The sequence below is a fragment of the Impatiens glandulifera genome, chromosome 5 (assembly GCF_907164915.1).
Source record: "Impatiens glandulifera chromosome 5, dImpGla2.1, whole genome shotgun sequence".
Taxonomy (NCBI): Eukaryota; Viridiplantae; Streptophyta; class Magnoliopsida; order Ericales; family Balsaminaceae; genus Impatiens; species Impatiens glandulifera.
This window is the reverse complement of record NC_061866.1, coordinates 40,969,720-40,983,178: the sequence shown is the minus strand read 5'-3', so window position 1 is coordinate 40,983,178 and position 13,459 is coordinate 40,969,720. Positions and strand designations below refer to the sequence as shown.

Here is a 13,459-nt window from a genome sequence, read left to right as displayed (position 1 = left end):
AATGCAAATGGTCTTGCATTCATATATACTTTTCAATTAGTCAAATTTAAATGGTCTATCATTCTTCTATATATATATTCTAAATCTCAATAATTTTATATATATCAAAATATATTTTTTAAAATTAATCTTATTTAGTTTTATTTCTCTTTCTGCAAAAATCTTTAAAGAAGTTTTATTTTATTTTATTTTCACTTTTATGATATTTTTTATCCTCAAATTTAAATTAGTGTTTTATTTTTGTTCGGATCTAGTTCTCAAAATTTTTTAATTCAAATAATACTTTTAACTTTTGGTTGTTCGTTTTCTGTTAATAGTAGTCAATTGTCTTGGTAATTAATTTTTGAGTTTGTATTCATCAATTTCTTAACATAAAAAAATGAATTACTAAATTTGAAATTATTTATCTTTTATTTAATAAAGAGTTATAGGAATTCATTTTGAATTTGAAAACCCTTTTATATGTATCCTTTCTTAATTTGGATTTTTTTTTTATTGAAGTAGACAATGTAGAGAGATTAGGTGAGAATGAAAAGATGAATAATCACGTTATTCACTAAAAAAATTTAAAAAAAAAATATAAGGAGAGAAAAAATAAAAAATTTATTATTTTTTTACCCTCACACATTCCTTCTTTCAAAACCCTTAATCAATTGTTTTTTTTCTTATTATTTATTTCTCATATATTTGAATAATTATTTATCATTTGATAGAATATTTGTTAATGTTGTTTACCATTCCACAAAAATGATAATTTTCATTGTTGATTTATATATTTGATAGAAAAATTTTAAACACTATTTATAAAATTCTGAGTATGCATTTGAAATCATTGTTAATAAATTTCTTTAGAGTCCTAAGTCATCCGGTTGAAAATATGGTTATTTGAATAATTAATAATTCTGATTATTTAAATAAATTTATTAGTTTTGAATTAAAAAAATGGTAAGTTATTTAAGGAGGTAGATGTGTAACAAAATTTAATATTATAAATATGTAATAAAATACTATTTTAAAATGATATTCATTTTAATTAATAATTTTACTAAAATATAAAAAGGGAATAGATATGTTTCAATTTGTAGTTCCCAATATCCGGCACGCAACACAATGCAAGAACCCTTATCTTCGCTCACACTCCTGAGGCGCGTGCATCTCATGTATGTAGTTTTCATTTTCATTTTTATTTCTCATATTCACGATAAAAATATGCACATTTTATATCTTCAAAATTAGGGTTTTGGAGGTTTAAACTTTAAATCTAACTTGAGTTTGAGGTTTTGGGCTGAAATTAATAAGGATTGAGCTTAAGCTTGATCTGGACTTAGACCAATAATAAAATTATTTTGATAAGACTTAATAATTAATAATTTTTTTTATGTAAATAAAGGCACATACATTTCATATTTAAAAGTTACATTACCATTTATATATGATTTTTTTATTATTATTAAGAGCTCTAAAATTTTAATTTGAATCTCCATCATTTAATCATATTTTGCGCAATAAGCTCAATGAGTTCAAACTATTTCAGTTGATTATAAATTTGAATTTAAATTGATTTCAAGAAGATTTATAAGGAAACAAAAATGATAATGATTTACCATTTCGAACATCAACTACTGTGGTTTCAAAATTCATGATTTATTGTTGAAGATTATTCTATATATCTTTGTCCAAATCGTTCGTTACAAAATTTCTTGATCACTATGTTAACATAAACTGTCAAACATGGGTTCTTGGCATAATCTACTCTAATTTGCAACAATTTTCATAAATTTTCATCCAAATTAGAAGACATGTTAATGTTTTTCTAACTAAATAATAAGTAGTACCGACAAATTATAATTAACTGATGTGGGCTAATCAGAGGGGAGATTGAATTTATCAAGCTTTTTTTCTGTTCTAATTTGGATTGATTCATGAAATCTTAAAAAAATAATAATATTGGGTTAGAAAATCTTCACGGAACACTTTATTATTAGATAGACTGCAAAACTAATACTTTTATTAGTATAAAAATATCTCCCAACTAAACTAATCTATAATATAAATATTCTAATTAAAAAAATTGTATAAATATTAATGACATTATAGATAAAAGTTAAAATTATATTTATAAAATTGTTTGAAGTATTTGTGATAGATGCGAAAAAGATATATCATCGTACTATATAGTATAATTAAATAAAAATAGATGAATATATATTATTTTTTTTTAAAATATGAGTGTATTATCTAATATTTTAAATTACAATACATATTAATAAATAATATATAAAAAATAAATTTAGAATATTGGATTTATTTGAATAAAATATTATTTATGTAGAAAAAAAATTATTTGAATTTTTTTTATAAATATTTCATATTATAAATAATAATTGATGAGGTAAAAATTAAAAAAATATATTTAATTAGAGAAAAAAAGGGTCTTGTCCTATTCAATTTGAGTCGGAAAGTCTCAACACAATCAAAATTGAAATTGTTATCTTTAATTCATTATTATTATTATTATTTAGTTTTGTGAGTCACGCGCTATCAGTGAGAGTGAAAGATGGCATCCTCCGGTAATGATAACGTCTAGACAGCTCCATATCGGAGTATCGCCACCTTATCCATAACGTCATCATCGCCCATCCCTATTTGGGATAATAATAATAATAATAATAATAATTTTATAATAGTTTTAATGATTTATAAAAATAATCAAATATAAAATAATTTTTTTTTATTTTTTATTATTAAATACTGAAGCTTGGAGAAAAAGTTTGTATTTTAAATACAAAATATATTTAAATTAATAATATATGGAAAAATTAAGGAGATAACCCCGATAATAAGCCTAAATGCTGAGGGTATGAATTAAATAGCGTTGGTAACCTTTTTTTTCTGACAAAAATGCCCCTATTGCGTCACACAGGTTACGTTACGCATTTTTTTGTTTTTTTATTTTAAAAAAAAATTAATTATGAATTTTTTTGAAAGAAAATGGCCCAGTTGCGTTACGCAGTCCCAGTTGTGTCACGCAGCCCCAGTTGCGTCACGCAATCGCGAGACGAAAAAAAAAAATCATCTCGCGATTCTGGTTACGTCACGCAACCTTCGACATTGGCAAAATCGTCAAAAACAATAAAAGGGGTCACCAACGTTTTTTTTTTTAAACTCTGCACTTTCCACATTTAAGACCTTTTTGAGAATATCTTTTCAAATTTCCCAATATAAATGGTAATTTACAGCATTCAAGTAAAAATGCATTTATTTATCTATTTCACCCGAAATCAATAATATTAAATTTTCGTTCTCTATCTTTATTTATATATTTAATTATAATTTTATTACATAAAATAAAAATAAGGTGAGGAATATTTATATTACCTGTACTAATGATTAAATATATATTTTTAGTATAAACGATTAAAATTAAATTCCAGAAACCCCATAAATATACATACATATCGCCCACAAAATCTTCATTTCTTCTTCTTTCTTCTTATCAAACCGCCATTTCTCCGTACAGTCTAGACAGAGAAAGCTTGATCAGAGATATGGATAAAGCAATTGAGAGACAAAGAGTTTTATTGGAGCATCTTCGTCCTTCTTCTTCATCGTCTTCCTTAGAGAACATCGGATCTTCACTCTCTGTAAGTTCCTTTTTCTTTTCACCCCACCTGTATCTGATTTGGAGGTCGGCAGCTTCTTAAACTTTTGATTTATCGCATTTGTACTTGATTTTGAATTCGATGCCTCTTTCTCGATTTGGTAGCTTATTGATATATCTGTCATCTGACGGTAAACTCTCTTTCGATGAAATATGTACTACACGTCTTACTTCTTTTGGATTTTGGTTTCTTTTTATGGTAATTTTGTTATTGTTTGTTCGAGGATGATATTTTTGCAGTATTTCTATCTTGTACGAAATATGTAGTAAAATGAATACTTGTTTCTTTAGGTCTGAATTTGTCTGATTAATGTGTTTTTCTTGTTCATTTAACGATTGATGATGATCATAAACCTGTTGTGGTATTCTGGTTTGTTTTTCTTTTGAATTAATTGTTGTTCTTCACTTTCAGGCATCTGCATGTGCGGCTGGGGATAGTGCTTCTTATCAGAGGACTTCTGTTTATGGAGATGATGTGGTTATAGTAGCGTAAGAATCTAATCTTGTGGATTTCTTTTTAGTATATCTACTTCTGCACATCTTTTCACTAGCCAAGCTATTTTTAGAGGACCTGAAATTTTATGTAATCTTGGAAAATGATCTGGTATGTATATGAATGAATGTTATTAGGATAGAAGATTTCTTTTTATCTTAGGTGAAGAGCTGGATTAATCTTATGCTATTAGTCAATTAAATTCAATCATTTAGTTATGAATTGGTTTAATCTGAGAGTCCATTTTAAACCCAAACTCACAAATACATTATTTTAAAATTTTATCTATGATATGACCATTTTCCTTTGTAATAAATGCAAATGAGAATGTTGACTCTTTTGGCAATTAGCTTTTGATGCCCCCTTATTTTTCAATAAACAGTTGATGCAAAATGTTAGGCCTGGTCGGACCAAATAAGCCCAATTTCACAATAAGTTGCATCTAGTTAGAACAAACATTTTAAGAAATGGTAGAGGAATTAGCTCTTATATGGGTTTGGCATGATCAAACTAGTTACTAACTAAAACAGTTAAATGAGTAGAATACTCATTGTCTTATTGACATAAAAATAACTTCTCACTTATTGAATCTCCCTAAATCTGCTGTAGAATTTTTGTCTATTTGATTGTGTGCTTAAACATTAATTGATTTACATCTGTAGACAGAAGTTAAGCAATTCAAGTAGCAAGTTTAGAATTGATGACTTTTATTAGTTGATTGTTCCATCCTTTTTTTAAAAAGAGATAACTTGGAAACTAGTAGTTTGATGAAGCACTTGAGAAAATTAGTTTTTTCTTTATTCTCCAATATTGAGGTAAACAGTTGGCAAGGAAACAGTGTGCAAAATATATCACTATATGTTTGTGTATGAGTTCACAATTTTGTATCCTCTAATCATTTTATATCACAAACTTACAGCATCATATATAACATCAATCAATTCCTCCACCAACTACTTCTTTTGGAGGCAGTTATGTTGACTGAATGTGTAACGCATCTAATACTGTGTTTTTAATCTCACAAACCTTTTTATGTTATTTCTACACAGTGCATACCGAACCCCACTTTGCAAGTCAAAGAGGGGAGGTTTTAAAGATACCTATGCTGATGATCTGCTTGCCCCTGTTCTTAAGGTTTGTTATGTTTTAATGTTTTTGTTGGCTTGGAACACTAGGAAACATATATAAAGTATTTTCCATGTTTATTTACAATCTTCTTATGAATATTTCGTGTAGGCATTAATTGAGAAAACAAATTTGAATCCGAGTGAAGTTGGGGATATTGTTGTGGGTACAGTTCTGGCTCCAGGTTCTCAAAGAGCTGCTGAATGCAGGACAGCTGCATTTTTTGCTGGTTTTCCTGGTACAGTTTTTACTTCCTTCTTTTTTTCTAACTTGAGACCTTTCTTTTGTCTAATGATTTATTTTTTTGGAAACCAGAAACTGTGCCTATAAGAACTGTGAATAGGCAATGTTCATCAGGGTTGCAAGCTGTGGCAGATGTTGCTGCTGCCATTAAAGCTGGTTTTTATGATATTGGTAAGGATTTCCCTTCTCCAGAACTGTATGTTTCTTCACTTCAATGTGATGGATTTGTGTTAGTTCTAAATGGTACATCCTTAAAATAGGAATTGGTGCTGGTTTGGAATCAATGACAGCTAACCCAATGGGTTGGGAGGGATCCATCAATCCAAGAGTAAGGCAGTGTTTTATAGTTCAAACTTATAACTTAATTTAAATTATTAAGTGCTTATTTGAATTAAATTCATTTGATAAGTGTTACTTAAAACCATTTAATTATGTATATACAACTCAAATGAAGCTAAAATATTTGACTTAATTTGGTAAGCTATGGATAACTTACCTTGGTAAGTTAGTAAGAACCTCCAAAAGACAACTGTAACTCCTAAAAGTTAATCAAATTACATTACTAGTATTAAGGATAAAGTAGTATACTTTTCAACATTAGTTCTACATTTTATCAATTCAACTTACATACAAAGTACTTAAAAGACTAGATATTTTTATATGGTTTATTCAATATTTAATTTTACTAACTCATTTTGAACTAACAAAGTAATATTCATTATTCTAACACTTAATTTTCAGTTTTTTAATGTGCACCTAAGTGGACATTCTGTTGTTTATTCTGCCTGCTTTGTCTTGGGTTATGTATTTAAATATTAACATGAATTTTATTGGATAAAGAATTTGTTAATTTCTCACAGGTGAAATCAATGCGTTCCGCCCAAGATTGTCTTCTTCCAATGGGTGTGACATCTGAAAACGTTGCTCACCGTTTTGGTGTAACAAGGCAGGAGCAAGACCAGGCTGCTGTGAGTTTCATATTCCTATCAACTATTTAGATCCTCTTAACATGACAAGTAAAAAAATATGACTTGTAAAGTTAATTATTGTCCCAACTAGGGTAGCTAAAGTGGTTAGAGTATTGAACTGATCGAGGTCTCATGTTCAATGCCCACATAAAACACCACCTTGATTGTGCTAGCCTCCTCCAGAAAAAAACTGTAGTCTTAACAAAAAAATATGTAAACTGAATGAGAAAGTACATATTCAGGTTGATTCACACAGAAAGGCTGCTGCGGCCACTGCTTCTGGTAAATTCAAAGATGAGATTATCCCTGTCTCAACTAAGGTTAGTAACTGCAGCAGAGTATCAATAAAATATCCATGATAGGTGAATCCTTCCATTTTTTCAAAAGAATTAATTTGCCTCTCTTTTTCAATGAGGAAAGATCATTGACCCAAAAACTGGAGATGAAAAACCAGTTACCATCTCTGTTGATGATGGAATTAGGCCAAATGCCACAGTATCAGACTTGGCAAAGCTGAAGGCAGTGTTCAAGAAAGATGGAACTACAACTGCTGGTATAAATATATAAATATATATATATATATAGTTTTAATACAGTTTTTCATTCTATAATATGCGTGATTCTTCTGTATTATAGGAAATTCTAGCCAAATCAGCGATGGTGCTGGTGCTGTTCTCCTCATGAAGAGAAGTACTGCAATCCAAAAGGGATTGCCAATTTTAGGAGTATTCAGGTTAGTTATGGATATTTTTAGGAACATAGTCTTTTTCAGATCTAAATGTATCTGCATATAAATACAGAATTACTTGTTATATATAGTCCATGTTCTTTATTTCTGTTTTGTCTGTAGTGATGTGTGATATGAAGAATAGTGTCATCAATAATACATATACTTAAATGTGGAGTGAGCCAATTTGGAAACTAGTGTTTTTCACAGGAAAATCTCCAAATTAAATTAGAAGCGAGTTTTCTTGTAGTTTTCTAATTCATGATCCATATTATTTCACTTGGTTTTCTTGTAGTATTATCGTTGTGATTTTGGTGAACAAAACAATGGTAGATATTTACGGATGAGGATTAAAAGAAAAGATTGATAACAAAACACGATTGATTGTTGCAGGACATTTGCTGCTGTGGGTGTTGATCCTTCCATCATGGGTGTTGGCCCTGCTTTTGCTATTCCTGCTGCTGTTAAGGCTGCTGGCCTTGAACTCAATGATATTGACCTTTTTGAGATAAATGAGGTACGGTTGGTTAGTCTTCTCAGTATAGTATTTTTATTGCCTTGTTTTTGTGATCATATTCATAATCTCTGTGGGCTTTTATTTTTTTCCATTCTACTATTACAGGCATTTGCATCACAATTTGTGTACTGCCGAAAACACCTAGGTCTTGATCAAGAGAAGATTAATGTCAATGGTGGTGCTATGGCTATTGGTCATCCTTTGGGTGCAACAGGTATTTGAATAACTAAGAAAGTGGTTAGTGAGCATATATATACAGAATATTGAATGTTGTTTTTGTTACATAGGAGCTCGATGTGTAGCAACATTACTACACGAGATGAAACGTCGAGGAAAAGATTGCAGATTTGGTGTGATATCGATGTGCATAGGCACAGGAATGGGGGCAGCTGCAGTGTTTGAAAGTGGGGACTGCTCTGATGAACTCTGCAATGCAAAGAAGACCAGCAACAACAGTCTTTTGTCCAAGGATGCTCTATAATAAGTATGTTTTTATCTTTCATATTTCCCTATATTATTATTTAAACTTAAATAAGAGAGGGTTTTCTTGTTTTTTTTGCTGCAATAATAAGTTGGTGTTACAACCAATGTCTGTTTAATGTTGTGGGATTTTTTCTTTGATGAAAGAAACATATAGAATCTCTTTGTTTTTGTTTTGTATTAGAACCCAAAAGAATTTGTCTTTTTTACTTTATATAATCTCCTTACTTATATTAGAACACAAAATAATTTCATTTGGATTAACTCCATTACACTTGTGGGTGTATTGAATAAGTATCTATAAATTGGAATCCTTTAAAAGTCTTCTTCAAGAATCTACTCCTTCCATAATTTTGAGGGTTTGATTCCAATTTAGGGCAGCAAACTAGTCAGTGGTTCGGGTCAAAACTTGAGTTTGACCAAGTTTGAGTCGAGTTCGAACCAGCTTGTGTAACATTCGAGTTGAATTCATATAATATTTCGAGTCGAACTCATATAATACTTGCTCATCGGGAATGCTTGTTTAATATTAACTCATACTCATTGGGAATGACTTCTATAGTGTCATTGTTAAATGATCAAAACAAATTATTGTCATTCTTATGTGATTAGTTTTAGTGCTAATTTGTGAAGGCTAACACAATAATTTACATGATATTTTCAAACTTTCAGAGCTTAATTGATGTTAAATGAATGAATAAATGTAACTATGTAACATGCAACATGCTTTTTCACAAAACTCTGTAGAAAGTTTTATAAAGAAATTAAGTTATTGAGGTTAAAATAAAATTATTTGGAAATATATTTGTACTTATATTTCAATCAACCACACTTTTCATATTAAACATGATATTCAGATTTGCTTTAAAAAATACTTCTTCCATTTCACAGCCAAATCTATAGACCAGTGTTTTCAATTAGATCAAATAAAATATCTAGGTTAATAGATTTGATTATTTCAATAATATATTTTATTAATGAAGTTTTAAAATGTAAAAAATTCTTTTGTTTATTAACAATCTCACCCCTCCTAATCACAGTTAAATTTGCAGACAATAATTTTAATTTTATTATATATAGGTAGACATATGAACTATCAAAATTTTATATAAATGTATACCATATTTAAATTTTATTCATTTAAAAGTAACCATTATTATTTTTAACAATGTTAACTTATGTTTTATATATTTATTTATTAAAATTTAAAATTTAAATAGAAACTGAAAAACATTAATTCCTCCCCATACTCTAGACCATTGAAGCTTTTTGAAGGAGCTTAATTCAACATCAGACAATCTAAAATGAATTACTCCGTGAAAGTATGAACAAATAATAATAATAATAATAATAATATGTTACCGGGTTCAAACGTCGATTATGATTTGTATAGTAGAACACACTAATCAATTAAGTTACTTAATATTTATATTTTGTTAGGTGTAATTAAATACTTTTATAAAGATATAACAATGAATTTTTGATATTTTTAATTTTTTTATAAATTTTATTTGTGTATAATAATTTTTTTTGGAAAAATAACTTAGCACTATTTTATTAAAAAAACTCAAAAATGGAAGAAATAGTCAAAATTAAAGTTAAACAGTCCATATTTTGATTAGAAGATAACAAACAACGATTCTAGAGTATCTTATTGAAAACAAACAACAAAAGTATACAAGACCTACAGTTTTAAAATATTGATTCATTGTGAGTTTGTTCTTTGGCTACTCTTACTCTACTTTATAAACTCAATTTGCATTCCACGAATCTCAATAATTATATTTACGTTACATCCTCACATGTTTAGTTCTAAACTTTATTATTGGTGATTGAACTGTTGCATATGATGATATTTATTTGTGAGTTGTGTTTAATATTTCATTATAATATTAATTTACGAGATTGTTTCATTTTAATTTAATTGAGTGGATTGTTTTGAATTGTTAATCATATCAATTATCTATTCATAAAAAATTATGAAGTTTTTTCATTTTAATGTAAGATGCCGGTAATTATGAGATGATTGGATACAAAATCCTCAAGGTGAGGTTTAACTACTGAAATGTTGATTGAGGAACAAAAGATATTTGTGATTAATATGTGAATGTAATTATTAGCTTAACCTAATAAACCGAAGTGAGTAGAGATTACTAATATGACGAGATAGTTGAATATAAAATGCACGGAGTGGGGTCATAGAATTATTAGTAATGTGAGTTTGATTGGGGAATAATGAGATATATGGTGGTTAAATATGTGATTGAGAGATGATTGGTTGGCTGAAGTGATGGTAAGATATTGGTAACATGATGAGATAGTTGGATAGAAAATGCTTAGAGTAAGGTCAAATGATTAAGTATTGAAAGATCAATTGATGAATAAGAGATAATTGTGATTAAAATGTGAATGAGATTGTTGATTAATTGAAGTGAGAAAATATAAGTAATATGATGAGATAGTTGAAGTATAAAGTTAGAAAATATAAGTAAGCAAGAACTTGTTGTAGATTAAGAATGTATTTATGTGTATTATTACAATTACAAGAATATGAATTTATACCAAATAAGGGAAGCTAAAAGGTTAAAATATGTAAAGATTTTAAATACACTTAATAGATGGAATATGAAAACCAAGAGACTAAGTGGGTTGCTCTTTAATGGTAGAGTCTTTAATACATTCCTTCAAATGAAACAGGGAGGCACACACTGTGAGTTTGTTACGTAATAAAGCAAATTAGTTTGACACAAGTCTTTTGGTGAGGATGTTGGCAATTTGATCATCAGTAGGTATGTATCGGATATAAAGAGCTTTCTAAGCAACACGTTCGCGAACGAAGTGAAAATCAATCTCTATATGTTTCGTACAAGCATGAAAAACTGGATTGGCTGATAGAAATGCAACACCAATGTTGTCACACCATAGAGTGGGATGTTGAAGTGGGGAGATGCAAAGTTCACGTAGCAAGGATTGGAACTAGATGAGTTTAGTAGTGGCATAAGCTAGAGCTCGATACTCAGACTCGGTACTAGACCGAGCAACAACTTGTTATTTCTTTGAATTCCAAGAGATAAGAATGTCACCAAGAAATATGCAGTAGTCAGTTGTGGAGCGACGATCGTCCGGACAACCAGCCCAGTCGGAGTCAGAAAATGCAGATATATCGAGAGAAGATGGTGGACGAATGAGAAGTCCATGATAAGGAGTATGACGAAGGTAGCGGAATATTCTTTTTACTACAGACCAATGAGTGGTGGTAGGAGACTGCATGAATTGGCAGGCAGGTTGACAACAAATGCTAGTTCAGATCGAGTATGCGTCAAATATTGGAGAGCACCAACAATGCTGCAATACAAAAATGGTTGGCTGCAATACAAAAATGGTTCAGGAAGAGTATCGCCATCATGGAGAGATAAAGATGACCCAGAAGAGATTGGAGTATTAAGAGGTTTTGAGTCACTCATATTGGCTCGGATAAGAATGTCATTGATATATTTTGATTGAGAGAGAAAAATGTCGGAGGTAGATCGATGAGCTTCAATCCCAAGAAAATAGTGTAGTGGACCTAAATCTTTAAGGGGGAAATGTGGTTAAGTTGAGAGATGATTGAGGAAACGTGAGAGGAAGAATTACTAGTGAATATAATATCATCCACGTAGACAAGAAATAACGATGTAATTTGTGGAGAGTGATACATGAATAAAGAAGAATCATTTTTGGATTCTTGAAAACCAATGGAAAAAAGAACAGATTTCAAGATAGTATACCATTCACGGGGAGCTTGTTTGAGTCCATAGAGTGTTTTATGAAGTTTGCACACATAATTAGGATAATCAGGATGAGTGAACCCAGGCGGTTGAGACATAAAAACTTCCTCGTGTAGAGTTCCATGTAGAAAGGCATTGCTAACATCGAGTTGATGAATAGGCCATTGCCGAGTGACGTCAAGTGAGAGGATGGTTCGGATGGTAGTATGTTTGACAACTGGGCTAAATGTTTCAAGATAGTCAATGCTTTCTTGTTGATGAAATCTCTTTGCAAATAAACGAGCCTTATGACGTTCAATGGAACCATCGGCTCTTTGTTTGATTTTGAAAACCCATTTACAACCCACGATATTCTGCGAGGATCAAGGAACAAGAGACCACGTCTTTTTTTGAATTAAAGCATTAAACTCATTTGCCATGGCAGAACGCCATTGAGTATCTTTATTGACGGTGGAGAAACATGTGGGTGGAGAGGTGGAGATGGTGGAAATGTTAGCATTGTGAAGGGCACAAGTTTTGGCACGTGTGATCATATGATGAGAGTAACATTCATGAGAATGTATAACGGTGGTAAGTCCACGTGTGGGAGTAGGAGGATTGATTGAAAATAAGTTGGTTGATGATGATGGTTGATAGGAGTTTGATGTTGGCGAGTTGATTGGTGAAGATGGATGGTTGGAGTTTGATGATGATGATGAGTGTTCAGATGTTGGAGAAGATGGTACTACAGGGATTTGTTATGTTAAAATTGGGGAGATTGGTGGTGATGAACGTGGAAGAAAAGGAAAGTGCGATATTGGAGAGACTGATGGTGTAGAAAGATTGGTAGATTTTGATAATGTACTTTTAAATGGAAATGTTTGTTCATCAAAAGTGACGTGACGAGAGATATATATTCTGCCGAAAGGAAGGTGTAGACAACGATAGTCTTTGTGATTTGGACTATAGTCAAGAAAAATACATTTTAGAGTTCGAAAATCAATTTTGTGAGAGTTATATGATCGAATGAGCGAAAAACAAGAACATCCAAAAGTTTTAAGGAATAGATAGTTAGGAGGACGATTAAAAAGAATTTCAAAGGGAGATTGACGTGGCTTACCATTTGAAGGAAGACGATTAATGAGATACGTACTTGTCAGAAATGCATCATCCCAATAAGATAGGGACATAGAAACATGAGCAAGAAGAGTGAGACTCATTTCTGTAAGGTGGCGAATCTTGCATTCAACAACACCATTTTGTTCACTTGTATGAGGGCATGAAAGACGGTGTTGGATGCCATGAGTTTTAAGATAAGATTTCAGACTCTTATATTCGCATCCCAAATCAGATTGTAGAGTTTTGATAGATGTGTTGAATTGATTTTCAACAAGTGTCTTAAATTTAATAAAAGTTGGCAAGACATCAGATTTTCTATAGATAAGATATAGCCAAGTAAAGCGGCTGTAGTCATCGATAAAATGGACAAAATATCGAAA

At 30.4% G+C, this 13,459-nt stretch overlaps 1 protein-coding gene across 1 annotated transcript; it reads left to right on the top strand.

The window, feature by feature from the left end:
• Positions 1-3,490: 3,490 nt before the first annotated feature.
• Positions 3,491-8,429, top strand: LOC124938446 (3-ketoacyl-CoA thiolase 2, peroxisomal). Its single transcript, XM_047478887.1, has 13 exons — positions 3,491-3,644; positions 4,074-4,150; positions 5,204-5,288; positions 5,391-5,517; positions 5,595-5,693; positions 5,783-5,850; positions 6,383-6,490; positions 6,733-6,810; positions 6,911-7,043; positions 7,127-7,223; positions 7,611-7,734; positions 7,840-7,948; positions 8,022-8,429. The coding sequence occupies exons 1-13, from the start codon at positions 3,549-3,551 to the stop codon at positions 8,213-8,215; spliced, it is 1,395 nt and encodes a 464-aa protein (XP_047334843.1). The 5' UTR covers positions 3,491-3,548; the 3' UTR covers positions 8,216-8,429.
• The last annotated feature ends 5,030 nt before the right edge of the window (positions 8,430-13,459 follow it).